The sequence below is a fragment of the Somniosus microcephalus genome, unplaced genomic scaffold, assembly GCF_052327205.1.
Source record: "Somniosus microcephalus isolate GS21.2 unplaced genomic scaffold, FLI_Smic_1.0 unresolved_chr7, whole genome shotgun sequence".
Classification (NCBI taxonomy): domain Eukaryota; kingdom Metazoa; phylum Chordata; class Chondrichthyes; order Squaliformes; family Somniosidae; genus Somniosus; species Somniosus microcephalus.
The window spans coordinates 37,668,915-37,696,870 of NW_028225185.1; the positions used below are offsets into that span (position 1 = coordinate 37,668,915).

Consider the following 27,956-nt stretch of genomic DNA (forward strand, 5'->3'; position numbering starts at 1 on the left):
GTCCCTCATCCCTGGTACCATTCTGGTCAATCTCCCCTTAACCTTCTCTGCTCTAAGAGAACAACCCCAGCTTCTCCAGTCTCTCCACATCACTGAAGTCCCTCATCCCTGGTACCATTCTGGTCAATCTCCCCTTAAACCTTCTCTGCTCTAAGGAGAACAACCCCAGCTTCTCCAGTCTCTCCACATCACTGAAGTCCCTCATCCCTGGTACCATTCTGGTCAATCTCCCTTAACCTTCTCTGCTCTAAGGAGAACAATCCCAGCTTCTCCAGTCTCTCCACATCACTGAAGTCCCTCATCCCTGGTACCATTCTGGTCAATCTCCCCTTAACCTTCTCTGCTCTAAGGGGAACAACCCCAGCTTCTCCAGTCTCTCCACTTCACTGAAGTCCCTCATCCCTGGTACCATTCTGGTAAGGCATGGGGAGGGGGCTCCTACCGCAAGGTCACTGTAGAGGTGGTCTCCGAAGTAAAGCACCTTGGACCCCCGCCAGCCCGTCAGTCGGAGGAAGTCGACGAGGTTTCCCTGCGGGGAGAAGAGTGAGGGGGTTAGACACACAAGCAACAGGAGTTCAAAACCCGACTGGGAACTGACACCAGACCAGAGCCAAACACACAGCCCACAGCCGGCTCACACCGCCAGAGATTCCTGCTCCACACTCGAGACCTCGCGAGCTGAGCGCGCCAGACCGCGCGCGAGGGAGCGCCAGACCACGCGCGCGCGAGCGAGAGCGAGCCCGAGAGCGCGCGAGAGCGAGCCCGAGAGCGCGCGAGCCCGAGAGAGAGCGAGCCCGAAAGCGCACGCGCGAGCCCCGAGAGCGCGCAAGCGAGCCCCGAGAGCGCGCGAGCGAGAGAGAGCGAGCCCGAGAGCTTGCGCGCGCGAGAGAGAGCGAGCCCGAGAGCGTCGCGCGCGAGAGAGAGAGCGAGCCCGAGAGCGCGCGCGCGAGAGAGAGCGAGCCCGAGAGAGCGCGCGCGAGAGAGAGCGAGCCCGAGAGCGCGCGCGCGAGAGAGAGAGCGAGCCCGAGAGCGCGCGCGCGCGAGAGAGAGAGCGAGCCCGAGAGCGCGCGCGCGAGAGAGAGCGAGCCGAGAGCGCGCGCGCGAGAGAGAGACCGAGCCCGAGAGCGCGCGAGAGCCCGAGAGCGCGCGCGAGAGAGCCCGAGAGCGCGCGCGAGAGAGAGAGCCCGAGAGCGCGCGCGAGAGAGAGCCCGAGAGCGCGCGCGAGAGAGAGAGCCCGAGAGCGCGCGCGAGAGAGAGAGCCCGAGAGCGCGCGCGAGAGAGAGAGCCCGAGAGCGCGCGCGAGAGAGAGAGAGCCCGAGAGCGCGCGCGAGAGAGAGAGCCCGAGAGCGCGCGCGAGAGAGAGAGAGCCCGAGAGCGCGCGCGAGAGAGAGAGCCCGAGAGCGCGCGCGAGAGAGAGCCCGAGAGCGCGCGCGAGAGAGAGAGCCCGAGAGCGCGCGCGCGAGAGAGAGCCCGAGAGCGCGCGCGAGAGAGAGAGCCCGAGAGCTGCGCGCGAGAGAGAGAGCCCGAGAGCGCGCGCGAGAGAGAGAGCCCGAGAGCGCGCGCGAGAGAGAGAGCCCGAGAGAGAGAGCCCGAGAGCGCGCGCGAGAGAGAGAGCCCGAGAGCGCGCGCGAGAGAGAGCCCGAGAGCGCGCGCGAGAGAGAGCCAGAGAGCACGCGCGAGAGAGCCAGAGAGCGCGTGCGAGAGAGCGAGCCAGAGAGCGCGTGCGAGAGAGCGAGCCAGAGAGCGCGCGCGAGAGAGAGAGCGCGCGCGAGAGAGAGAGCCAGAGAGCGCGCGCGAGAGAGAGAGCCAGAGAGCGCGCGCGAGAGAGAGCCAGAGAGCGCGCGCGAGAGAGAGAGCCAGAGAGCGCGCGCTGAGAGAGCCAGAGAGCGCGCGCGAGAGAGCCAGAGAGCGCGCGCGAGAGAGCCAGAGAGCGCGCGCGAGAGAGAGAGCCAGAGAGCGCGCGCGAGAGAGAGCCAGAGAGCGCGAGAGAGAGAGCCCGAGAGCGCGCGCGCGAGAGAGCCCGAGAGCGCTGCGCGAGAGAGAGAGCCCGAGAGCGCGCGCGAGAGAGAGAGCCCGAGAGCGCGCGCGAGAGAGAGAGCCCGAGAGCGGCGCGCGAGAGAGAGAGCCCGAGAGCGCGCGCGAGAGAGAGAGCCCGAGAGCGCGCGCGAGAGAGAGAGCCCGAGAGCGCGCGCGAGAGAGAGAGCCCGAGAGCGCGCGCGAGAGAGAGAGCCCGAGAGCGCGCGCGAGAGAGAGAGCCCGAGAGCGCGCGCGAGAGAGAGAGCCCGAGAGCGCGCGCGAGAGAGCCCGAGAGCGCGCGCGAGAGAGAGAGCCCTGAGAGCGCGCGCGAGAGAGAGAGCCCGAGAGCGCGCGCGAGAGAGAGCCCGAGAGCGCGCGCGAGAGAGAGAGCCCGAGAGCGCGCGCGAGAGAGAGAGCCCGAGAGCGCGCGCGAGAGAGAGAGCCCGAGAGCGCGCGCGAGAGAGAGAGCCCGAGAGCGCGCGCGAGAGAGAGACGCGCGCGAGAGAGAGAGCCCGAGAGCGCGCGCGAGAGAGAGAGCCCGAGAGCGCGCGCGAGAGAGAGAGCCCGAGAGCGCGCGCGAGAGAGAGAGCCGAGAGCGCGCGCGAGAGAGAGAGCCCGAGAGCGCGCGCGAGAGAGAGAGCCCGAGAGCGCGCGGCGGAGAGAGAGAGCCCGAGAGCGCGCGCGAGAGAGAGAGCCCGAGATCGCGCGCGAGAGAGAGAGCCCGAGAGCGCGCGCGAGAGAGAGAGCCCGAGAGCGCGCGCGAGAGAGAGAGCCCGAGAGCGCGCGCGAGAGAGAGAGCCCGAGAGCGCGCGCGAGAGAGAGAGCCCGAGAGCGCGCGCGAGAGAGAGAGCCCGAGAGCGCGCGCGAGAGAGCCCGAGAGCGCGCGCGAGAGAGCCCGAGAGCGCGCGCGAGAGAGAGAGCCCGAGAGCGCGCGCGAGAGAGAGAGCCCGAGAGCGCGCGCCGAGAGAGAGAGCCCGAGAGCGCGCGCGCGAGAGAGAGAGCCCGAGAGCGCGCGCGAGAGAGAGAGCCCGAGAGAGAGAGAGCCCTGAGAGCGCGCGCGAGAGAGAGAGCCCGAGAGCGCGCGCGAGAGAGAGCCCGAGAGCGCGCGCGAGAGAGAGCCAGAGAGCTGCGCGCGAGAGAGCCAGAGAGCGCGCGCGAGAGCCAGAGAGCGCGTGCGAGAGAGCGAGCCAGAGAGCGCGCGCGAGAGAGAGAGAGCCCGAGAGCGCGCGCGCGAGAGAGAGAGCCCGAGAGCGCGCGCGCGAGAGAGCCCGAGAGCGCGCGCGCGAGAGAGAGAGCCCGAGAGCGCGCGCGAGAGAGAGAGCCGAGAGCGCGCGAGAGAGCAGAGAGAGAGCGCGCGAGCGAGAGAGAGAGCCAGAGAGCGCGCGCGCGCGCGCGAGAGAGAACCAGAGAGCGCGCGCGAGAGAGAGAGCGCGCGCGAGAGAGAGAGCCAGAGAGCGCGCGCGAGAGAGAGAGCCAGAGAGCGCTGCGCGAGAGAGAGCCAGAGAGCGCGCGCGAGAGAGAGAGCCAGAGAGCGCGCGCGAGAGAGCCAGAGAGCGCGCGCGAGAGAGCCAGAGAGCGCGCGCGAGAGAGCCAGAGAGCGCGCGCGAGAGAGAGAGCCAGAGAGCGCGCGCGAGAGAGAGCCAGAGAGCGCGAGAGAGAGAGCCCGAGAGCGCGCGCGCGAGAGAGCCCGAGAGCGCGCGCGAGAGAGAGAGCCCGAGAGCGCGCGCGAGAGAGAGAGCCCGAGAGCGCGCGCGAGAGAGAGAGCCCGAGAGCGCGCGCGAGAGAGAGAGCCCGAGAGCGCGCGCGAGAGAGAGAGCCCGAGAGCGCGCGCGAGAGAGAGAGCCCGAGAGCGCGCGCGAGAGAGAGAGGCCCGAGAGCGCGCGCGAGAGAGAGAGCCCGAGAGCGCGCGCGAGAGAGAGAGCCCGAGAGCGCGCGCGAGAGAGAGAGCCCGAGAGCGCGCGCGAGAGAGAGAGCCCGAGAGCGCGCGCGAGAGAGAGAGCCCGAGAGCGCGCGCGAGAGAGAGAGCCCGAGAGCGCGCGCGAGAGAGAGAGCCCGAGAGCGCGCGCGAGAGAGAGAGCCCGAGAGCGCGCGCGAGAGAGAGAGCCCGAGAGCGCGCGCGAGAGAGAGAGCCCGAGAGCGCGCGCGAGAGAGAGAGCCCGAGAGCGCGCGCGAGAGAGAGAGCCCGAGAGCGCGCGCGAGAGAGAGAGCCCGAGAGCGCGCGCGAGAGAGAGAGCCCGAGAGCGCGCGCGAGAGAGAGAGCCCGAGAGCGCGCGCGAGAGAGAGAGCCCGAGAGCGCGCGCGAGAGAGAGAGCCCGAGAGCGCGCGCGAGAGAGAGAGCCCGAGAGCGCGCGCGAGAGAGAGAGAGCCCGAGAGCGCGCGCGAGAGAGAGCCCGAGAGCGCGCGCGAGAGAGAGAGCCCGAGAGCGCGCGCGAGAGAGAGAGCCCGAGAGCGCGCGCGAGAGAGCCCGAGAGCGCGCGCGAGAGAGAGAGCCGAGAGCGAGAGCGCGCGCGAGAGAGAGAGCCCGAGAGCGCGCGCGAGAGAGAGAGCCCGAGAGCGCGCGCGAGAGAGAGAGCCCGAGAGCGCGCGCGAGAGAGAGCCCGAGAGCGCGCGCGAGAGAGCCCGAGAGCGCGCGCGAGAGAGAGAGCCCGAGAGCGCGCGCGAGAGAGAGCCCGAGAGCGCGCGCGAGAGAGAGAGCCCGAGAGAGAGAGAGCCCGAGAGCGCGCGCGAGAGAGAGAGCCCGAGAGCGCGCGCGAGAGAGAGCCCGAGAGCGCGCGCGAGAGAGAGCCAGAGAGCGCGCGCGAGAGAGCCAGAGAGCGCGCGCGAGAGCCAGAGAGCGCGTGCGAGAGAGCGAGCCAGAGAGCGCGCGCGAGAGAGCCAGAGAGCGCGCGCGAGAGAGAGAGCGCGCGCGAGAGAGAGAGCCAGAGAGCGCGCGCGAGAGAGAGAGCCAGAGAGCGCACGCGAGAGAGAGCCAGAGAGCGCGCGCGAGAGAGAGAGCCAGAGAGCGCGCGCGAGAGAGAGAGCCAGAGAGCGCGCGCGAGAGAGCCAGAGAGCGCGCGCGAGAGAGAGAGCCAGAGAGCGCGCGCGAGAGAGAGAGCCAGAGAGCGCGCGCGAGAGAGAGAGCCAGAGAGCGCGCGCGAGAGAGAGAGCCAGAGAGCGCGCGCGAGAGAGAGAGCCAGAGAGCGCGCGCGAGAGAGAGAGCCAGAGAGCGCGAGAGCGAGAGAGCCCGAGAGCGCGCGCGAGAGAGAGCCCGAGAGCGCGCGCGAGAGAGAGCCCGAGAGCGCGCGCGAGAGAGAGCCCGAGAGCGCGCGCGAGAGAGCCCGAGAGCGCGCGCGAGAGAGAGCCCGAGAGCGCGCGCGAGAGAGAGAGAGCCCGAGAGCGCGCGCGAGAGAGAGAGAGCCCGAGCGCGCGCGAGAGCCCGAGAGCGCGCGCGAGAGAGAGCCCGAGAGCGCGCGCTGAGAGAGAGAGCCCGAGAGCGCGCGCGCGAGAGAGCCCGAGAGCGCGCGCGCGAGAGAGCCCGAGAGCGCGCGCGCGCGAGAGAGAGCCCGAGAGCGCGCGCGCGAGAGAGAGAGCCCGAGAGCGCGCGCGAGCGAGAGCCCGAGAGCGCGCGCGCGAGAGAGAGAGCCCGAGAGCGCTGCGCGCGAGAGAGAGAGCCCGAGAGCGCGCGCGCGAGAGAGAGAGCCCGAGAGCGCGCGCGCGAGAGAGCCCGAGAGCGCGCGCGCGAGAGAGAGAGCCCGAGAGCGCGCGCGAGAGAGAGAGCCCGAGAGCGCGCGAGAGAGCCAGAGAGAGAGCGCGCGAGCGAGAGAGAGAGCCAGAGAGCGCGCGCGCGCGAGAGAGAACCAGAGAGCGCGCGAGCGCGAGAGCCAGAGAGCGCGCGCGAGAGCCCGAGAGCGCGCGAGAGAGCCCGAGAGCGCACGCGCGAGAGAGAGCCAGAGAGAGCGCGCGCACGAGCGAGAGCCAGAGAGCGCGCGTGCGCGCACGCGAGAGAGAGCCCGAGAGAGCCAGAGAGCGCGCGCGCGAGAGAGAGCCAGAGAGAGCGCGCGCGCGAGCGAGAGCCAGAGCGCGCGCGCACGAGCGAGAGAGCGCGCGCACGAGAGAGCCAGAGAGCGCGCGCGCGCGAGAGCCAGAGAGAGCGCGCGCGCGAGCGAGCCAGAGAGAGCGTGCGCGCGAGAGAGCCAGAGAACGCGCGTGCGAGAGAGAGCCCGAGAGCGCGCGAGAGAGCCCGAGAGAGCCCGAGAGCGCGCGCACGCGCGAGAGCGCCCGAGAGCGCGCGCGCGAGAGAGAGCCCGAGCGCGAGAGAGAGCCAGAGAGAGCGTGCGCGAGAGAGCCCGAGAGCGCGCGAGAGAGCCCGAGAGAGAGCGCGAGAGCGCGCGGGAGAGCCCGAGAGAGAGCCCGCGCGATAGAGAGAGCCCGAGAGCGCGCGCGCGCGATAGAGAGAGCCCGAGAGCGCGCGCGCGCGATAGAGAGAGCCCGAGAGCGCGCGCGCGCGATAGAGAGAGCCCGAGAGCGCGCGCGCGCGATAGAGAGAGCCCGAGAGCGCGCGCGCGCGATAGAGAGAGCCCGAGAGCGCGCGCGCGCGATAGAGAGAGCCCGAGAGCGCGCGCGCGCGATAGAGAGAGCCCGAGAGCGCGCGCGCGAGAGAGCGAGCCCGAGAGCGCTGCGCGCGAGAGAGCGAGCCAGAGAGCGCGCGCGCGAGAGAGCGAGCCAGAGAGCGCGCGCGAGAGAGAGCCCGAGAGCGCGCGCGAGAGAGAGCCCGAGAGCGCGCGCGAGAGAGAGAGCCCGAGAGCGCGCGCGAGAGAGAGAGCCCGAGAGCGCGCGCGAGAGAGAGAGCCCGAGAGCGCGCGCGAGAGAGAGAGCCCGAGAGCGCGCGCGATAGAGAGAGCCCGAGAGCGCGCGCGCGATAGAGAGAGCCCGAGAGCGCGCGCGCGATAGAGAGAGCCCGAGAGCGCGCGCGCGAGAGAGCGAGCCAGAGAGCGCGCGCGAGAGCCAGAGAGCGCGCGCGAGAGCCAGAGAGCGCGCGCGAGAGCCAGAGAGCGCGCGCGAGAGCCAGAGAGCGCGCGCGAGAGCCAGAGAGCGCGCGCGAGAGAGAGCCAGAGAGCGCGCGCGAGAGAGAGCCAGAGAGCGCGCGCGAGAGAGAGCCAGAGAGCGCGCGCGAGAGAGAGCCAGAGAGCGCGCGCGAGAGAGAGCCAGAGAGCGCGCGCGAGAGAGAGCCAGAGAGCGCGCGCGAGAGAGAGCCAGAGAGCGCGCGCGAGAGAGAGCCAGAGAGCGCGCGCGAGAGAGAGCCAGAGAGCGCGCGCGAGAGAGAGCCAGAGAGCGCGCGCGAGAGAGAGCCAGAGAGCGCGCGCGAGAGAGAGCCAGAGAGCGCGCGCGAGAGAGAGCCAGAGAGCGCGCGCGAGAGAGAGAGCCAGAGAGCGCGCGCGAGAGAGCCAGAGAGCGCGCGCGAGAGAGCCAGAGAGCGCGCGCGAGAGAGAGCCAGAGAGCGCGCGCGAGAGAGAGAGCCAGAGAGCGCGCGCGCGAGAGAGAGCCCGAGAGCGCGCGCGCGAGAGAGAGCCCGAGAGCGCGCGCGCGAGAGAGAGAGCCCGAGAGCGCGCGCGAGAGAGAGAGCCCGAGAGCGCGCGCGAGAGAGAGAGCCCGAGAGCGCGCGCGAGAGAGAGAGCCAGAGAGCGCGCGCGAGAGAGAGAGCCAGAGAGCGCGCGCGAGAGAGAGCCAGAGAGCGCGCGCGAGAGAGAGCCAGAGAGCGCGCGCGAGAGAGAGCCAGAGAGCGCGCGCGAGAGAGAGCCAGAGAGCGCGCGCGAGAGAGAGCCAGAGAGCGCGCGCGAGAGAGAGCCAGAGAGCGCGCGCGAGAGAGAGAGCCAGAGAGCGCGCGCGAGAGAGCCAGAGCGCGCGCGAGAGAGCCAGAGAGCGCGCGCGAGAGAGAGAGCCAGAGAGCGCGCGCGAGAGAGAGAGCCAGAGAGCGCGAGAGAGAGAGCCCGAGAGCGCGCGCGCGAGAGAGAGCCCGAGAGCGCGCGCGCGAGAGAGAGCCCGAGAGCGCGCGCGCGAGAGAGAGCCCGAGAGCGCGCGCGCGAGAGAGCCCGAGAGCGCGCGCGAGAGAGAGAGCCCGAGAGAGAGCCCGAGAGCGCGCGCGAGAGAGAGAGCCCGAGAGCGCGCGCGAGAGAGAGAGCCCGAGAGCGCGCGCGAGAGAGAGAGCCCGAGAGCGCGCGCGAGAGAGAGAGCCCGAGAGCGCGCGCGAGAGAGAGAGCCCGAGCGAGAGAGAGAGCCCGAGAGCGCGCGCGAGAGAGAGAGCCCGAGAGCGCGCGCGAGAGAGAGAGCCCGAGAGCGCGCGCGAGAGAGAGCCCGAGAGCGCGCGCGAGAGAGCCCGAGAGCGCGCGCGAGAGAGAGAGCCCGAGAGCGCGCGCGAGAGAGAGCCCGAGAGCGCGCGCGAGAGAGAGAGCCCGAGAGCGCGCGCGAGAGAGAGAGCCCGAGAGCGCGCGCGAGAGAGAGAGCCCGAGAGAGAGAGAGCCCGAGAGCGCGCGCGAGAGAGAGAGCCCGAGAGCGCGCGCGAGAGAGAGCCCGAGAGCGCGCGCGAGAGAGAGCCAGAGAGCGCGCGCGAGAGAGCCAGAGAGCGCGCGCGAGAGAGCCAGAGAGCGCGCGCGAGAGCCAGAGAGCGCGTGCGAGAGAGCGAGCCAGAGAGCGCGCGCGAGAGAGCCAGAGAGCGCACGCGAGAGAGAGCCAGAGAGCGCGCGCGAGAGAGAGAGCCAGAGAGCGCGCGCGAGAGAGAGAGCCAGAGAGCGCGCGCGAGAGAGCCAGAGAGAGCGCGCGCGCGAGCGAGCCAGAGAGAGCGTGCGCGCGAGAGAGCCAGAGAACGCGCGTGCGAGAGAGAGCCCGAGAGCGCGCGCGCGCGGAGAGAGAGCCCGAGCGCGAGAGAGAGCGCGCGCGCGAGAGAGAGCCAGAGAGAGCGTGCGCGAGAGAGCCAGAGAGAGCGCGCGCGCGAGAGAGAGCCAGAGAGAGCGCGCGCGCGAGCGAGAGAGAGCGCGCGCGAGAGAGCCCGAGAGCGCGCGAGAGAGCCCGAGAGCCCGAGGGAGAGCGCGAGAGCGCGCGGGAGAGCCCGAGAGAGCCCGAGAGAGAGCCCGCGCGATAGAGAGAGCCCGAGAGCGCGCGCGCGATAGAGAGAGCCCGAGAGCGCGCGCGCGATAGAGAGAGCCCGAGAGCGCGCGCGCGATAGAGAGAGCCCGAGAGCGCGCGCGCGATAGAGAGAGCCCGAGAGCGCGCGCGCGATAGAGAGAGCCCGAGAGCGCGCGCGCGATAGAGAGAGCCCGAGAGCGCGCGCGCGATAGAGAGAGCCCGAGAGCGCGCGCGCGATAGAGAGAGCCCGAGAGCGCGCGCGCGAGAGAGCGAGCCCGAGAGCGCGCGCGCGAGAGAGCGAGCCCGAGAGCGCGCGCGCGAGAGAGCGAGCCCGAGAGCGCGCGCGAGAGCCAGAGAGCGCGCGCGAGAGCCAGAGAGCGCGCGCGAGAGCCAGAGAGCGCGCGCGAGAGCCAGAGAGCGCGCGCGAGAGCCAGAGAGCGCGCGCGAGAGAGAGCCAGAGAGCGCGCGCGAGAGAGAGCCAGAGAGCGCGCGCGAGAGAGAGCCAGAGAGCGCGCGCGAGAGAGAGCCAGAGAGCGCGCGCGAGAGAGAGCCAGAGAGCGCGCGCGAGAGAGAGCCAGAGAGCGCGCGCGAGAGAGAGCCAGAGAGCCAGAGAGCGCGCGCGAGAGAGAGCCAGAGAGCGCGCGCGAGAGAGCCAGAGAGCGCGATCGAGAGAGAGCCAGAGAGCGCGCGCGAGAGAGAGCCAGAGAGCGCGCGCGAGAGAGAGCCAGAGAGCGCGCGCGAGAGAGAGCCAGAGAGCGCGCGCGCGAGAGCCAGAGAGCGCGCGCGAGAGAGAGCCAGAGAGCGCGCGCGAGAGAGAGCCAGAGAGCGCGCGCGAGAGAGAGCCAGAGAGCGCGCGCGAGAGAGAGCCAGAGAGCGCGCGCGAGAGAGAGCCAGAGCGCGCGCGAGAGAGAGCCAGAGAGCGCGCGCGAGAGAGAGCCAGAGAGCGCGCGCGAGAGAGAGCCAGAGAGCGCGCGCGAGAGAGAGCCAGAGAGCGCGCGCGAGAGAGAGCCAGAGAGCGCGCGCGAGAGAGAGCCAGAGAGCGCGCGCGAGAGAGAGCCAGAGAGCGCGCGCGAGAGCCAGAGAGCGCGCGCGAGAGAGAGCCAGAGAGCGCGCGCGAGAGCCAGAGAGCGCGCGCGAGAGAGAGCCAGAGAGCGCGCGCGAGAGAGAGCCAGAGAGCGCGCGCGAGAGAGAGCCAGAGAGCGCGCGCGAGAGAGAGCCAGAGAGCGCGCGCGAGAGAGAGCCAGAGAGCGCGCGCGAGAGCCAGAGAGGCGCGCCGAGAGAGAGCCAGAGAGCGCGCGCGAGAGAGAGCCAGAGAGCGCGCGCGAGAGAGAGCCAGAGAGCGCGCGCGAGAGAGAGCCAGAGAGCGCGCGCGAGAGAGAGCCAGAGAGCGCGCGCGAGAGAGAGCCAGAGAGCGCGCGCGAGAGAGAGCCAGAGAGCGCGCGCGAGAGAGAGCCAGAGAGCGCGCGCGAGAGAGAGCCAGAGAGCGCGCGCGAGAGAGAGCCAGAGAGCGCGCGCGAGAGAGAGCCAGAGAGCGCGCGCGCGAGAGAGAGCCAGAGAGCGCGCGCTGCGAGAGAGCCAGAGAGCGCGCGCGCGAGAGAGCCAGAGAGCGCGCGCGCGAGAGCCAGAGAGCGCGCGCGCGAGAGAGCCAGAGAGCGCGCGCGCGAGAGAGCGCGCGCGCGAGAGAGCCAGAGAGCGCGCGCGCGAGAGAGCCAGAGAGCGCGCGCGCGAGAGAGAGAGCCAGAGAGCGCGCGCGAGAGAGAGAGAGCCAGAGAGAGCCAGAGAGCGCGCGCGAGAGAGAGAGCCAGAGAGCGCGCGCGAGAGAGAGCCAGAGAGCGCGCGCGAGAGAGAGAGAGCCAGAGAGCGCGCGCGAGAGAGAGAGAGCCAGAGAGGCGCGCGCTGCGCGCGAGAGAGAGCCAGAGAGCGAGCGCGCGCGAGAGAGAGCCAGAGAGCGCGCGCGCGCGAGAGAGCCAGAGAGCGCGCGCGCGCGAGAGAGAGCCAGAGAGCGCGCGCGCGCGAGAGCCAGAGAGCGCGCGCGCGCGAGAGAGAGCCAGAGAGCGCGCGCTGCTGCGAGAGAGAGCCAGAGAGCGCGCGCAGCTGCGCGGCGAGCCAGAGAGCGCGCGCGGGCCAGAGAGCGCGCGCGAGCCAGAGAGCGCGCGCGAGAGAGCCAGAGAGCGCGCGCGAGAGAGCCAGAGAGCGCGCGCGCGCGAGAGAGCCAGAGAGCGCGCGCGCGCGAGAGAGCCAGAGAGCGCGCGCGCAGCGAGAGAGCCAGAGAGCGCGCGCGCGAGAGAGCCAGAGAGCGCTGCGCGCGAGAGAGCCAGAGAGCGCGCGCGCGAGAGAGCCAGAGAGCGCGCGCGCGAGAGAGCCAGAGAGCGCGCGCGAGAGCCAGAGAGCGCACGCGAGAGAGCCAGAGAGCGCGCGCGAGAGAGAGCCAGAGAGCGCGCGCGAGAGAGAGCCAGAGAGCGCGCGCGAGAGCCAGAGAGCCCGCGCGAGAGAGAGAGCCAGAGAGCGCGCGCGAGAGAGAGAGCCAGAGAGCGCGCGCGAGAGAGAGCCAGAGAGCGCGCGCGAGAGAGCCAGAGAGCGCGCGCGAGAGAGCGAGCCAGAGAGCGCGCGCGAGAGAGAGAGCCAGAGAGCGCGCGCGAGAGAGAGAGAGCCAGAGAGCGCGCGCGAGAGAGAGAGCCAGAGAGCGCGTGCGAGAGAGCGAGCCAGAGAGCGCGCGCGAGAGAGCCAGAGAGCGCGCGCGAGAGAGCCCGAGAGCGCGCTGCGCGCGAGAGAGAGAGCCCGAGAGCGCGCGCGCGAGCCCGAGAGCGCGCGCGCGCGAGAGAGCCCGAGAGCGCGCGCGCGCGAGAGAGCCAGAGAGCGCGCGCGCGCGCGCGCGCGCGAGAGAGCCAGAGAGCGCGCGCGCGAGAGAGCCAGAGAGCGCGCGCGCGAGAGAGAGCCAGAGAGCGCGCGCGCGAGAGAGCCAGAGAGCGCGCGCGCGAGAGAGCCAGAGAGCGCGCGCGAGAGCCAGAGAGCGCGCGCGAGAGAGCCAGAGAGCGCGCGCGAGAGAGAGCCAGAGAGCGCGCGCGAGAGAGAGCCAGAGAGCGCGCGCGAGAGAGAGAGCCAGAGAGCGCGCGCGAGAGAGCCAGAGAGCGCGCGCGAGAGAGCGAGCCAGAGAGCGCGCGCGAGAGAGAGCCAGAGAGCGCGCGCGAGAGAGAGAGAGCCCGAGAGCGCGCGCGCGATAGAGAGAGCCCGAGAGCGCGCGCGCGATAGAGAGAGCCCGAGAGCGCGCGCGCGATAGAGAGAGCCCGAGAGCGCGCGCGCGATAGAGAGAGCCCGAGAGCGCGCGCGCGATAGAGAGAGCCCGAGAGCGCGCGCGCGATAGAGAGAGCCCGAGAGCGCGCGCGCGATAGAGAGAGCCCGAGAGCGCGCGCGCGATAGAGAGAGCCCGAGAGCGCGCGCGCGATAGAGAGAGCCCGAGAGCGCGCGCGCGATAGAGAGAGCCCGAGAGCGCGCGCGCGATAGAGAGAGCCCGAGAGCGCGCGCGCGATAGAGAGAGCCCGAGAGCGCGCGCGCGATAGAGAGAGCCCGAGAGCGCGCGCGCGAGAGAGCGAGCCCGAGAGCGCGCGCGCGAGAGAGCGAGCCCGAGAGCGCGCGCGAGAGCCAGAGAGCGCGCGCGAGAGCCAGAGAGCGCGCGCGAGAGCCAGAGAGCGCGCGCGAGAGCCAGAGAGCGCGCGCGAGAGCCAGAGAGCGCGCGCGAGAGAGAGCGAGCCAGAGAGCGCGCGCGCGAGAGAGCGAGCCAGAGAGCGCGCGCGCGAGACAGCCAGAGAGCGCGCGCGAGAGAGAGCCAGAGAGCGCGCGCGAGAGAGAGCCAGAGAGCGCGCGCGAGAGAGAGCCAGAGAGCGCGCGCGAGAGAGAGCCAGAGAGCGCGCGAGAGCCAGAGAGAGCGCGCGCGAGAGAGAGCCAGAGAGCGCGCGCGAGAGAGAGCCAGAGAGCGCGCGCGAGAGAGAGCCAGAGAGCGCGCGCGAGAGAGAGCCAGAGAGCCAGAGAGCGCGCGCGAGAGAGAGCCAGAGAGCGCGCGCGAGAGAGCCAGAGAGCGCGATCGAGAGAGAGCCAGAGAGCGCGCGCGAGAGAGAGCCAGAGAGCGCGCGCGAGAGAGAGCCAGAGAGCGCGCGCGAGAGAGAGCCAGAGAGCGCGCGCGCGAGAGCCAGAGAGCGCGCGCGAGAGAGAGCCAGAGAGCGCGCGCGAGAGAGAGCCAGAGAGCGCGCGCGAGAGAGAGCCAGAGAGCGCGCGCGAGAGAGAGCCAGAGAGCGCGCGCGAGAGAGAGCCAGAGAGCGCGCGCGAGAGAGAGCCAGAGAGCGCGCGCGAGAGAGAGCCAGAGCGCGCGCGAGAGAGAGCCAGAGAGCGCGCGCGAGAGAGAGCCAGAGAGCGCGCGCGAGAGCCAGAGAGCGCGCGCGAGAGAGAGCCAGAGAGCGCGCGCGAGAGAGAGCCAGAGAGCGCGCGCGCGAGAGGAGAGCCAGAGAGCAGCGCGCGAGAGAGAGCCAGAGAGCGCGCGCGAGAGCCAGAGAGCGCGCGCGAGAGAGAGCCAGAGAGGCGCGCGCGAGAGAGAGCCAGAGAGCGCGCGCGAGAGAGAGCCCAGAGAGCAGCGCGCGAGAGAGAGCCAGAGATGCGCGCGCGAGAGCCAGAGAGCCAGAGAGCGCGCGCGAGAGAGAGCCGAGAGCCAGAGAGCGCGCGCGAGAGAGAGCCAGAGAGCGCGCGCGAGAGAGAGCCAGAGAGCGCGCGCGAGAGAGAGCCAGAGAGCGCGCGCGAGAGAGAGCCAGAGAGCGCGCGCGAGAGAGAGCCAGAGAGCGCGCGCGAGAGAGAGCCAGAGAGCGCGCGCGAGAGAGAGCCAGAGAGCGCGCGCGAGAGAGAGCCAGAGAGCGCGCGCGAGAGAGAGCCAGAGAGCGCGCGCGAGAGAGAGCCAGAGAGCGCGCGCGAGAGAGAGCCAGAGAGCGCGCGCGAGAGAGAGCCAGAGAGCAGCGCGCCGCGAGAGAGCCAGAGAGCGCGCGCGTCGAGCGCGAGAGAGCGCGCGCGCGCGAGAGAGCCAGAGAGCGCGCGCGCGAGAGAGCCAGAGAGCGCCGGCGCCGAGAGAGAGAGCCAGAGAGCGCGCGCGAGAGAGAGAGAGCCAAGAGAGAGCCAGAGAGCGCGCGCGAGAGAGAGAGCCAGAGAGCGCGCGCGAGAGAGAGAGAGCCAGAGAGCGCGCGCGAGAGAGAGAGAGCCAGAGAGCGCGCGCGCGCCGGCTGAGAGAGAGCCAGAGAGCGACGCGCGCGCGAGAGAGAGCCAGAGAGCGAGCGCGCGCGAGAGAGAGCCAGAGAGCGCGCGCGCGCGAGAGAGCCAGAGAGGGCGCGCGCTGCGCGAGAGAGAGCCAGAGAGCGCGCGAGAGAGAGCCAGAGAGCGCGCGCGCGCGAGAGAGAGCCAGAGAGCGCGCGGCGCGCGCGAGAGAGAGCCAGAGAGCGCGCGCTGCGCGAGAGCCAGAGAGCGCGCGCGAGCCAGAGAGCGCGCGCGAGAGAGAGCCAGAGAGCGCGCGCGAGAGAGCCAGAGAGCGCGCGCGAGAGAGCCAGAGAGCGCGCGCGCGCGAGAGAGCCAGAGAGCGCGCGCGCAGCGCGAGAGAGCCAGAGAGCGCGCGCTCGCGCGAGAGAGCCAGAGAGCGCGCGCGCGCGAGAGAGCCAGAGAGCGCGCGCGCGCGAGAGAGCCAGAGAGCGCGCGCGCGAGAGAGCCAGAGAGCGCAGCGCGCGAGAGAGCCAGAGAGCGCGCGCGCGAGAGAGCCAGAGAGCGCGCGCGAGAGCCAGAGAGCGCACGCGAGAGAGCCAGAGAGCGCGCGCGAGAGAGAGCCAGAGAGCGCGCGCGAGAGAGAGCCAGAGAGCGCGCGCGAGAGCCAGAGAGCCCGCGCGAGAGAGAGAGCCAGAGAGCGCGCGCGAGAGAGAGAGCCAGAGAGCGCGCGCGAGAGAGAGCCAGAGAGCGCGCGCGAGAGAGCCAGAGCGCGCGCTGAGAGAGCGAGCCAGAGAGCGCGCGCGAGAGAGAGAGCCAGAGAGCGCGCGCGAGAGAGAGAGAGCCAGAGGAGCGCGCGCGAGAGAGAGAGCCAGAGAGCGCGTGCGAGAGAGCGAGCCAGAGAGCGCGCGCGAGAGAGCCAGAGAGCGCGCGCGAGAGAGCCAGAGAGCGCGCGCGAGAGAGCCAGAGAGCGCGCGCGAGAGAGAGAGCCAGAGAGCGCGCGCGAGAGAGCCCGAGAGCGCGCGCGCGCTGAGAGAGAGAGCCCGAGAGCGCGCGCGCGCGAGAGAGCCCGAGAGCGCGCGCGCTGCGCGCGCGAGAGAGCCCGAGAGCGCGCCGCGCGCGAGAGAGCCAGAGAGCGCGCGCGCGAGAGAGCCAGAGAGCGCGCGCGCGAGAGAGAGCCAGAGAGCGCGCGCGCGTGAGAGCCAGAGAGCGCGCGCGCGAGAGAGCCAGAGAGCGCGCGCGAGAGCCAGAGAGCGCGCGCGAGAGAGCCAGAGAGCGCGCGCGAGAGAGAGCCAGAGAGCGCGCGCGAGAGAGAGCCAGAGAGCGCGCGCGAGAGCCAGAGAGCCCGCGCGAGAGAGAGAGCCAGAGAGCGCGCGCGAGAGAGAGAGCCAGAGAGCGCGCGCGAGAGAGAGCCAGAGAGCGCGCGCGAGAGAGCCAGAGAGCGCGCGCGAGAGAGCGAGCCAGAGAGCGCGCGCGAGAGAGAGAGCCAGAGAGCCGCGCGCGAGAGAGAGAGAGCCAGAGAGCGCGCGCGAGAGAGAGAGCCAGAGAGCGCGTGCGAGAGAGCGAGCCAGAGAGCGCGCGCGAGAGAGCCAGAGAGCGCGCGCGAGAGAGCCCGAGAGCGCGCGCGCGAGAGAGAGCCCGAGAGCGCGCGCGCGAGAGAGAGCCCGAGAGCGCGCGCGAGAGAGCCCGAGAGCGCGCGCGAGAGAGAGCCCGAGAGCGCGCGCGAGAGAGAGCCCGAGAGCGCGCGCGAGAGAGAGCCCGAGAGCGCGCGCGAGAGAGAGCCCGAGAGCGCGCGCGAGAGAGAGCCCGAGAGCGCGCGCGAGAGAGAGAGAGAGCCCGAGAGCGCGCGCGAGAGAGAGAGAGCCCGAGAGCGCGCGCGAGAGAGAGCCCGAGAGCGCGCGCGAGAGAGAGAGAGCCCGAGAGCGCGCGCGAGAGAGAGCCCGAGAGCGCGCGCGCGAGAGAGCCCGAGAGCGCGCGCGCGAGAGAGAGAGCCCGAGAGCGCGCGCGCGCGCGAGAGAGAGCCCGAGAGCGCGCGCGCGAGAGAGAGAGCCCAAGAGCGCGCGCGCGAGAGAGAGCCCGAGAGCGCTGCGCGCGAGAGAGCCAGAGAGCGCGCACGAGAGCCCGAGAGCGCACGCGCGAGAGAGAGCCAGAGAGAGCGCGCGCACGAGCGAGAGCCAGAGAGCGCGCGTGCGCGCACGCGAGAGAGAGCCCGAGAGAGCCAGAGAGCGCGCGCGCGAGAGAGAGCGCGCGCGCGAGCGAGAGCCAGAGCGCGCGCGCACGAGCGAGAGCGCGCGCACGAGAGCCAGAGAGCGCTGCGCGCGAGAGCCAGAGAGAGCGCGCGCGCGAGAGCCAGAGAGAGCGCGCGCGCGAGCGAGCCAGAGAGAGCGCGCGCGCGAGCGAGCCAGAGAGAGCGCGCGCGCGAGCGAGCCAGAGAGAGCGCGCGCGCGAGCGAGCCAGAGAGAGCGCGCGCGCGAGCGAGCCAGAGAGAGCGCGCGCGCGAGCGAGCCAGAGAGAGCGCGCGCGCGAGAGAGCCAGAGAGAGCGCGCGCGCGCGCGAGAGAGCCAGAGAGAGCGCGCGCGCGAGAGAGCCAGAGAGAGCGCGCGCGCGAGAGAGCCAGAGAGAGCGCGCGCGCGAGAGAGCCAGAGAGAGCGCGCGCGCGAGAGAGCCAGAGAGAGCGCGCGCGCGAGAGAGCCAGAGAGAGCGCGCGCGCGAGAGAGCCAGAGAGAGCGCGCGCGCGAGAGAGCCAGAGAGAGCGCGCGCGCGAGAGAGCCAGAGAGAGCGCGCGCGCGAGAGAGCCAGAGAGAGCGCGCGCGCGAGAGAGCCAGAGAGAGCGCGCGCGCGAGAGAGCCAGAGAGAGCGCTGCGCGCGAGAGAGCCAGAGAGAGCGCGCGCGCGAGAGAGCCAGAGAACGCGCGCGCGCGAGAGAGCCAGAGAACGCGCGTGCGAGAAAGAGCCCGAGAGCGCGCGCGCGAGAGAGAGCCCGAGAGCGCGCGCGCGAGAGAGAGCCCGAGAGCGCGTGCGCGAGAGAGCCCGAGAGCGCGCGAGAGAGAGCGCGCGCGCGCAGCGCGCGCGCGAGAGAGAGCGCGCGCGCGCGAGAGAGAGCCAGAGAGAGCGCGCGCGAGAGAGCCAGAGAGAGCGCGCGCGCGAGAGAGAGCCAGAGAGAGCGCGCGAGCGCGCGAGAGCCAGAGAGAGCGCGCGCTGCGCGCGAGAGCCAGAGAGAGCGCGCGAGAGAGAGCCCGAGAGCGCGCGCGCGCGATAGAGAGAGCCAGAGAGCGCGCGCGCAGCGCGCGAGAGAGCGAGCCAGAGAGCGCGCGCGCGCGAGAGAGCGAGCCAGAGAGCGCGCGCGCGAGAGAGCGAGCCAGAGAGCGCGCGCGCGAGAGAGCGAGCCAGAGAGCGCGCGCGCGAGAGAGCGAGCCAGAGAGCGCGCGCGCGAGAGAGCGAGCCAGAGAGCGCGCGCGCGAGAGAGCGAGCCAGAGAGCGCGCGCGCGAGAGAGCGAGCCAGAGAGCGCGCGCGCGAGCGAGCGAGCCAGAGAGCGCGCGCGCGAGCGAGCGAGCCAGAGAGCGCGCGCGCGAGCGAGCGAGCCAGAGAGCGCGCGCGCGAGAGAGCGAGCCAGAGAGCGCGCGCGCGAGAGAGCGAGCCAGAGAGCGCGCGCGCGAGAGAGCGAGCCAGAGAGCGCGCGCGCGAGAGAGCGAGCCAGAGAGCGCAGCGCGCGAGAGAGACAGCCAGAGAGCGCGCGCGAGAGAGAGCCAGAGAGCGCGCGCGAGAGAGAGCCAGAGAGCGCGCGCGAGAGAGAGCCAGAGAGCGCGCGCGAGAGAGAGCCAGAGAGCGCGCGCGAGAGCCAGAGAGCGCGCGCGAGAGAGAGCCAGAGAGCGCGCGCGAGAGAGAGCCAGAGAGCGCGCGCGAGAGAGAGCCAGAGAGCGCGCGCGCGAGCCAGAGAGCGCGCGCGCGAGCCAGAGAGCGCGCGCAGCGCGAGAGCCAGAGAGCGCGCGCGCGCGCGCGAGAGAGCCAGAGAGCGCGCGCGCGAGAGAGCCAGAGAGCGCGCGCGCGAGAGAGCCAGAGAGCGCGCGCGCGAGAGAGCCAGAGAGCGCGCGCGCGAGAGAGCCAGAGAGCGCGCGCGCGAGAGAGCCAGAGAGCGCGCGCGCGAGAGAGCCAGAGAGCGCGCGCGAGAGAGAGCCAGAGAGCGCGCGCGAGAGAGAGAGCCCGAGAGCGCGCGAGAGAGAGAGCCAGAGCGATGGAAATTGGGGGATGCGTGAGAGGCCGGAATTGGAGGAGCGCAGAGATCTCGGAGGGTTGTAGGAGGTTACAGAGCGAGGGACAGGGGGGGGGGGGGGGAAGCGAGGAGGGATTTGAAAAACTGAGGCCTTGCTTAACCGGGCAGAACCGAATTTCTGTCCCAGAAATTACCCGTGCGGGGGACACATTAGTGCCTGAATTGAAAGGCGTTAACAGGGAAACATCCTCCCCTAGCAAGGCCAGCCAATCTCGCCCCTCCCCACACAACCCTAAAGCAGACGTGCCACGGATTGGCAACACGTTCTGCCTTCTGCTGATTCAGGACAATCTGTTCCCTATTTCCCTTCCCCTCCCCCCTCTCCCCTCCCATTACATCATCTCGGCCTGGCTGCCAGCCTCAGGCAACAGGCCAGAAAACAAGGCGGCATTTTTCTAATCGCAGACCGGCACAGCTCCCACCAGCTCCCCCCCCGCCACTGCCCTCCACTCCCAGGCTCGGCTTTCCGAACCTCTGCAGTCCAGCGCTGGCTGGGCAGCTAGAAGACAAACCACAAAGCAAATTAAAAACAGCAGCCAGGACAAGCAACATCAAAGGGAGGGCCGCGGGACACAGAATAAAAAAAACACAGGTTTGGCAGCACAATCACTCAGCCAAGATCCGACTGTCAAAATATTCCACATTCTCGCACGCACACTCTCTCTGTCTCTCGCACACTCTCTATCTCTCTCACACAGCCTCTCCAACAGTGCAGCGCTCCCTCAGTACCGCCCCTCCGACAGTGCGGCGTTCCCTCAGTACTGCCTCTCCAACAGTGCAGCACTCCCTCAGTACCGCCCCTCCGACAGTGCAGCACTCCCTCAGTACCGCCCCTCCGACAGTGCGGCGCTCCCTCACTACCGCCCCTCCGACAGTGCGGCGCTCCCTCAGTACCGCCCCTCCGACTGTGCGGCGCTCCCTCAGTACCGCCCCTCCGACAGTGCGGCGCTCCCTCAGTACCGCCCCTCCGACAGTGCGGCGCTCCCTCAGTACCGCCCCTCCGACAGTGCGGCGCTCCCTCTGTACCGCCCCTCCGACAGTGCGGCGCTCCCTCAGTACCGCCCCTCCGACAGTGCGGCGCTCCCTCAGTACCGCCCCTCCGACAGTGCGGCGCTCCCTCAGTACCGCCCCTCCGACAGTGCGGCGCTCCCTCAGTACCGCCCCTCCGACAGTGCGGCGCTCCCTCAGTACCGCCCCTCCGACAGTGCGGCGCTCCCTCTGTACCGCCCCTCCGACAGTGCGGCGCTCCCTCAGTACCGCCCCTCCGACAGTGCGGCACTCCCTCAGTACCGCCCCTCCGACAATGTGTCTCAAGGGGTGGGGGGGGGCAGGAGAAACGGGCAATGCTTCCTCTAGTGGCCCGATAATGGAGCCCAGCCTCTGTCGAGAGTCATCGAGCCTCCTGCCCCACCCTAGGTTGGTGTCTTCAAGGCGTGACATGCACTCGACTCTGCCCACTACCGCCTCTCCCCGGAAAAACTCCCGGACTCGCACGACTTGAAGTCGGAGAGACGTGCAGGAGAGTTCGATGGAATGTGGGGTGTGGGGCTGGAGATCAACAGGGGAGCGACTGCAAACGGCTACATTTCCGTGAGGAAAAACCAGAGAGGCGGCAAACTACGGGGTAACAGAATACGAGGGGAGGGGGTGGGGTGGGGGAGCGACAGTGAACTCTGTCCCCCACTCCCGAGGTTTTTTCGAGGGCGTGTTTAGGCTAAAGGCTCAACCGGCACGCCGCCTCACCCAGTCGAAGTGCCGCGCTTGGCGGACCCACCTGTTTGTAGACTTTGCCCTTCTGGAGTTTGGTGATCTTGTGCCACTGAAGATCGCCGTTTTCGTCAATGCGTCGGAACGGTCTGGTGGTGGGGTGGGGGGGGGGGGGGGAAGGAAGGAAGGGGGGGGGAGGAAAGGAGGGAGGGAGAAGGAAGGAGGGAGGGAGAAGGAAGGAGGGAGGGAGAAGGAAGGAGGGAGGGAGAAGGAAGGAGGGAGGGAGAAGGAAGGAGGGAGGGAGAAGGAAGGAGGGAGGGAGAAGGAAGGAGGGAGGGAGAAGGAAGGAGGGAGGGAGAAGGAAGGAGGGAGAAGGAAGGAGGGAGGGAGAAGGAAGGAGGGAGGGAGAAGGAAGGGAGGAAGGAAGGAAGGAAGGAAGGGAGGGAAAGAGGGAGGGAGGGAGCACAGACGGGTGGAGAGGATGGGCAAAGAGAGAAAAAAACACAAATGATGAAAGTGAAGGTGTGATTCGGTCGCTCGCCTGGCCCGACATCACTTAAACGTATACGTCACAATTATTTGCTTAAAAAAGGAAGTGTCCGATTGACCTCGGCCTGCAGAATGGAAGGGCCCTTTCACACTATGCCTTAGCAGCAGAATAATACACCCCGGGCGTTTACTGGTTCAGAAATGACCCCCCCCCGACTGTGGACCCCACTGAAGACGCCCATCGGACCAGTGATGAGCAATGCCAGGGGAGGTCCACCGGTGGGGTGCCCCGCCCCCCCCCCCCAACCGTTACATAGAATTTTACAGCACGGACACAGGCCATTCGGCCCCACTGGTCTATCCCTTTGGGCCACTGGGGCCGAAGGGCCTGCTCTTGCGCTGGTACGTAATACGCCAGGGAAGGGTCTCACCGGATCCCCATGCGTTGGCCTGAAGGTTCCTTGTAGATGTCGGTGGATCTGTGTCGAGATCTCACCTGCACCTCCTCCAGCTCTCCCAACAGACGCCGAGACAAGACCACCCAATGACGACCGCCTCCGGCTCCGCCGACCGGCGAGACGTGGTATCGCCCCGGGGTGTAGTCAAACCCAACCACCCCACTTGTTGCTGAACGAGACTCCCATTTCTCCAGCGTCTTTCCCCACCTCAGGACGTCCCAAAGCTCTTCACAGCCAATGAAGGACTTTTTTTGAAGTGTGGTCACTGTTGTAATGTAGGAAACGCGGCAGCCAATTTGCGCACAGCAAGCTCCCACAAACAGCAATGTGATAAATGACCAGATCATCTGTTTTTAGTGATGTTGGTTGAGGGATAAATATTGGCCCCAGGACACCGGGGAGAACTCCCCCCTGCTCTTCTTCCAATAGTGGCCTTGGGATCTTTTACATCCACCTGAGAGGGCAGACGGGGCCTCGGGTTTAACGTCCCATCCGAAAGATGGCACCTCCGACTGTGCGGCGCTCCCTCAGTACCGCCCCTTCGACAGTGCGGCGCTCCCCGAGTACCGCCCCTCCGACAGTGCGGCGCTCCCTCGGTACCGCCCCTCCAACAGTGCATGCGCTCCCTCGGTACCGCCCCTCCGACAGTGCATGCGCTCCCTCGGTACCGCCCCTCCGACAGTGCATGCGCTCCCTCGGTACCGCCCCTCCGACAGTGCGGCGCTCCCTTGGTACCGCCCCTCCGACAGTGCGGCGCTCCCTCGGTACCACCCCGGGAGAGTCGGCCTGGATTGTGGCCTTTCCGTCCCTGGAGCGCGACTTGAACCCAGGATGTTCTGGCTCAAGAGACGAGAGCGCGACTGACGGAGTCACGGTCGACTCACTGAAGGTGCAATCGCTCGGGCCTACTCAACACCCAGCCACCCGACTCTTGGCTGAACGCGGTATCTCCCGATGCGGATCATCAAACCCAGCCACCCGACTCTCCCAACAAGGGGGCAAGGAACGGGGCAAGAGGGGGCCCCTCCCACCCGCGATACAAGTCAGCCATTACTCACTTCATGCAGTCATTGAAGAAGTGAGGCTTGTCGGCCTGCACGATGACCACGTCGAAGAGGTCCCTCCAGTCGTTGCCCACCATGTGGGACATCCCCTTGTCACTGCGGGGGCCAAAAGGCAAAGACCAACAATCAGCAGATGAAGATGGGAGGGGCAATCAACACCAAGAGAGCAAGGAGAAGATCCCGGCCCACCCCACAAGGAGACAATGATAACGTCTCGTCTAAATTGAGCAGTCAAAGTCGGAAAACATCACGAAGCAATTCACAAGAGGCCCAATCTTTTTTAAAAAAAAATAAACAACCGCATCCCTTAGAAGCATCCTGAACCTCTTCACACCAAAAAAAACTTGTCTCGGCAAAGTAAGCAGCCATTTACACACAGCAAGATCCCATAACCAGCAATCAGTTGAATGACCAGCTAATCTGCTTTTTTTTTTTGGTGGGTAATAGTTGAGGGATAAATATTGGGCCCAGGACACCGGGGAGAACTCCCCCCTGCTCTTCTTCCAATAGTGGCCGTGGGATCTGTTACATCCACCTGAGGGGGCAGACGGGGGCCTCGGGTTAAACATCTCGTCCCGAAAGGTGGCATCTCCAAAAGTGCGGCGCTCCCTCAGTACTGCCCCTCGACAGTGCGGCGCTCCCTCAGTACCGCCCCTCCGACAGTGCGGCGCTCCCTCAGTACCGCCCCTCCGACAGTGCGGCGCTCCCTTAGTACCACCCCTCCGACAGTGCGGCGCTCCCTCAGTACCGCCCCTCCGACAGTGCGGCGCTCCCTCAGTACTGCCCCTCGACAGTGCGGCGCTCCCTCAGTACCGCCCCTCCCACAGTGCGGCGCTCCCTCAGTACCGCCCCTCCGACAGTGCGGCGCTCCCTCAGTACCGCCCCTCCGACAGTGCGGCGCTCCCTCAGTACCGCCCCTCCGACAGTGCGGTGCTCCCTCAGTACCGCCCCGCCGACAGTGCGGCGCTCCCTCAATACTGGCACCGGGGGAGTGTCGGGCCTGGATTACGGGGCTCGAACCCACAACCTTCTGACTCAGGCGGAGTGAGGGATGGAGCCAGAATACGCAGTGCGGAGGTGGAACGTAGACTGAAGGAACTCACACGAAGCTGAAGGGGCTGTTGGTGATCAGGAAAAGTTTCTTCCCGTTCTTAACCAGATGCTGAAGAACAGCGAAGGTCTCTTCCCCACGAAGAATATATTTCTCTGTTCAAAAAGAGAGAGAGTGAGTCGTGGCAGTTACCACAAAAGAAAAACTTGCATGTCCTGCCCTGGGAGTGTTTGATGGGACAGTGTAGAGGGAGCTTTACTCTGTATCTAACCCGTGCTGTACCTGCCCTGGGGGTGTTTGATGGGGACAGTGTAGAGGGAGCTTTACTCTGTATCTAACCCGTGCTGTCCCTGCCCTGGGAGTGTTTGATGGGGACAGTGTAGAGGGAGCTTTACTCTGTATCTAACCCGTGCTGTACCTGCCCTGGGAGTGTTTGATGGGGACAGTGTAGAGGGAGCTTTACTCTGTATCTAACCCGTGCTGTACCTGCCCTGGGAGTGTTTGATGGGACAGTGTAGAGGGAGCTTTACTCTGTATCTAACCTGTGCTGTACCTGCCCTGGGAGTGTTTGATGGGACAGTGTAGAGGGAGCTTTACTCTGTATCTAACCCGTGCTGTACCTGCCCTGGGAGTGTTTGATGGGACAGTGTAGAGGGAGCTTTACTCTGTATCTAACCCGTGCTGTACCTGTCCTGGGAGTGTTTGATGGGACAGTGTAGAGGGAGCTTTACTCTGTATCTAACCCGTGCTGTACCTGCCCTGGGAGTGTTTGATGGGACAGTGTAGAGGGAGCTTTACTCTGTATCTAACCCGTGCTGTACCTGCCCTGGGAGTGTTTGATGGGACAGTGTAGAGGGAGCTTTACTCTGTATCTAACCCGTGCTGTACCTGCCCTGGGAGTGTTTGATGGGACAGTGTAGAGGGAGCTTTACTCTGTATCTAACCCGTGCTGTACCTGCCCTGGGAGCGTTCGATGGGACAGTGTCGAGACCCAGCAATGGAGGCTGTGATGTGACTTACTTACCCAGATCTTCCATGATCCACTTGTACATGAAGCCCTTGATGTGGACTTGCGCAATGGCATCCTGTAAAGAAGAGGAGATGGGTCAGAGACCAGGGTCCCGGGGTACGGGGGGGGGGGGGGGGGGCGGTGCGGTGAGGTGCAGCCTGGAACCAATCACGGAGGCTTCAGAAACAGGCCTGGCTCACGCGTCTGGTCATCCTGTGAGGATCGCCCGAGATAACCAGCCAGAGAACCAAGCTCCTAACCACAACGTAAGCTCGAGGAACAGCACCTCATCTTTCAATAAGGAGCTTTACAGGCTTCAGGACTCAACTTCGAGTTCAACAATTTCAGACCATAACCTCTGCCCCTCTCTTATTTTTCCATTTTTTCCTCTCTCTCTCTCACATAGCAGCTGTCGATCATTCAGCCATCGCCATTTACACCTCATCTAGAGCCATCTCTTGTTTCTTAACTTGTCCCATTACCATCTCCTTTGGCCTCGCACCATCACCCCTTTTGTCTCTTAATCCTTCCTGCCTTCCAGGAACAGGAGGAGGCCGTTCAGCCCCCTCGAGCCTGTTACATTAGGAACAGGAGGAGGCCGTTCAGCCCCTCGAGCCTGTTACATTAGAAACAGGAGGAGGCCGTTCAGCCCCCTCGGGCCTGTTCCGCCATTCAATGAGATCACGGCTGATCTGTATCTTAACTCCATCCACCCGCCTCGGTTCTGTAACCCTCGCCTAACAAAAAGAGTCCATCAATCTCAGTCTTGAAAGCTCTAATTGCCCCCCAGCCTCGACAGCTCTTTGGGGGAGAGAGTCCCAGATTTCCACCAGCCTTTGTGTGAAGAAGTGCTTCCTGACATCACCCCTGAACGGCCTGGCTCTGATTTGAAGGTTCTGCTCCCCTTGTTCTGGACTCCCCCCACCAGAGGAAATAGTCTCTCTCTCTCTTGCTCCCCTGAACAGCTTTAACGCCACCCCAGGCCCGTTATTTTGCTCAGACTCGCCGCAGCGAGCAAACCCAGATCGGAGCCAACGGAATAAATACAGAGCAGGCTTGGAGTCGGGCCTATTTGGACAGCCCCGTCGGCGGTTGGAATCAAAGCCCCTTCTGTCAGGAGACTTGGCCGAGAGGGCGACCTTTCCATTCGGGCAGATGGCAAGTCTTGTAAATCCCTTCAGGATTAAAGCAGGGCTCGTCGGCCTCCCAGGGAGCAGGCTGCAAGTACTTGGAACCGGGCCTACTTGCAGTCCAGCACCGAGCGGGAGGGGGGCCTTTTGGTGCCAGTCCCACAGCCGGCGGTCAGAGGGCTCCAAGGCAGTTCCAAAGGGCCTGAGCAAACCTGGGACGATTGTTCGAAGCCAGTCGGCCAACTTAGAGTCATAGGGGGGAAAAAAATTCAGTGGTTTGCGCCTCCTGTTAGCGCCTTAAGAGGGCGTCAATTGGGGTGCAAAGCAACTAGCGCCCGGGCGCGGCGATGTTGGCGCCGCTCGCGAAATTAACTAGACATTTTTGCGGCGGCGCCGAACACGACCGTCACGGTCTCCTGCGCCGGCAGATCGTGACGTCAGTCGAGCGCGCAACACCCCATTAGTGCCCCGGACCGGATATGGAGTGGCGCCCCCTGCCTTACCGCCTGCCGCTAGCAACGACAGGTTGAGGGGAGTGTTTTGCGGTCGGGAAGGAACTGGGGGAGCGCTATTTAAAGGCGGCCGCTTCCTGCCTTTTTGCGTCGGTGACATTTTTGCACCACGCATTCTGAGAGAGAGAGAGAGAGAGAGAGAGAGACAGAGACAGACACAGAGAGAGAGACACAGAGACAGAGACAGAGAGAGAGAGAGACAGAGAGAGAGAGAGACAGAGAGAGAGAGAGACAGAGACAGAGACAGAGACAGAGACAGAGAGAGAGAGACAGAGAGAGACAGAGAGAGAGAGAGAGACAGAGAGAGAGAGAGAGAGACAGAGAGAGAGAGACAGAGAGAGAGAGAGAGAGAGACACAGAGAGAGAGAGACAGAGAGAGAGAGACACAGAGAGAGAGACACAGAGAGAGAGACACAGAGAGAGAGACACAGAGAGAGAGACACAGAGAGAGAGAGACAGAGAGAGAGAGACAGAGAGAGAGAGACACAGAGAGAGAGAGACAGAGAGAGACACAGAGAGAGAGAGAGACAGAGAGAGAGAGAGACAGAGAGAGAGAGAGACAGAGACAGAGACAGAGACAGAGAGAGAGAGACAGAGAGAGACAGAGAGAGAGAGAGAGAGAGAGACAGAGAGAGAGAGAGAGACAGAGAGAGAGAGAGAGAGACAGAGAGAGAGAGAGACAGAGAGAGAGAGACAGAGAGAGAGAGAGACAGAGACAGAGACAGAGACAGAGAGAGAGAGACAGAGAGAGAGAGACAGAGAGAGAGAGAGACAGAGAGAGAGAGAGAGAGACAGAGAGAGAGAGACAGAGAGAGAGAGACAGAGAGAGAGAGACAGAGAGAGAGACAGAGAGAGAGACAGAGAGAGAGAGAGAGAGACAGAGAGAGAGAGAGACAGAGAGAGAGAGAGACACAGAGAGAGACACAGAGAGAGAGAGACACAGAGAGAGAGAGACACAGAGAGAGAGAGACACAGAGAGAGAGAGAGAGAGAGAGAGACAGAGAGAGAGAGAGAGACAGAGAGAGAGAGAGAGACACAGAGAGAGAGAGACAGAGAGAGAGAGACACAGAGAGAGAGAGACACAGAGAGAGAGAGAGACAGAGCGAGAGAGAGAGAGAGACTTCTGGAGAGATTCAACGCTGTGTGAAGGAGTTTTGAGTACTGAGCAGCACTTTGCAGGTTGATTTTGATTTGCCCTTCCTTGCTTCGCCCTCGCTCCGAGGCCTTAAGACAGGTGTGAAGCGCCTGATTCAGCGCTCCAAACACCTCCAGGGGCGATAAAAGCCAAGTTTGCCGTCAGAGGCGATAATTAGCGCCAGGCGCTGAACTTTGCGCCCGGCCGATAATCACGCCCCAAACGGGACGATACTGAATTTTTCCCCCATAGAGTTTATACAGCACAGAAAGAGGCCCTTCGGCCCGTCGTGTCCGCGCCGGCCATCAAGCCCCGTCTATTCTAATCCCATTTTCTAGCACGATAGCAAAATACTGCGGATGCTGGAAAAACTCAGCAGGCCAGGGCAACATCCGTGGAGAGAAAAACAGAGTCAATGTTTCGGGTCGAAACCCTTCGTCAGAACTGAGACAAACAAGCACAGGAAATGAAACAGATTAAAAGGACAGTTTGGGGGCTGGTAAATGGGGATGAAAGAAGAGAGAAGTGAAGAGACATTAAGAGGTATTCAAGGCGAGACGAGATGGTATTATCACAGGTAAAGAGACGAAAGATGGCTCTAGATTGAGAGTGAAGTGCGCTGGCAGAATGAGACACAGCTGCCAAGTGGGAGCACTTGGTCCGTAGCCTTGTATGCTATGGCGTTTCAAGTGCTCATCTAAATGCTTCTTGAATGCTGTGAGGGTTCCTGCCTCTACCACCCTTTCAGGCAGTGAGTTCCAGATTCCAACCACCCTCTGGAAACAGCCAGTTAC

The 27,956-nt window shown here is 67.0% G+C and overlaps 1 protein-coding gene across 1 annotated transcript in view; it reads right to left on the bottom strand.

The window, feature by feature from the left end:
- The window catches only part of LOC147086809 (5'-nucleotidase domain-containing protein 2-like), a 27,164-nt gene extending 2,682 nt beyond the window's left edge, over positions 1-24,482 (bottom strand). The window contains 5 exon segments of the mRNA XM_085978985.1: positions 443-529; positions 20,382-20,463; positions 22,320-22,421; positions 23,429-23,531; positions 24,401-24,482. Coding sequence (XP_085835111.1) covers positions 443-529; positions 20,382-20,463; positions 22,320-22,421; positions 23,429-23,531; positions 24,401-24,428 — 402 coding nt within the window. The 5' untranslated portion in view covers positions 24,429-24,482.
- Positions 24,483-27,956: the final 3,474 nt, after the last annotated feature.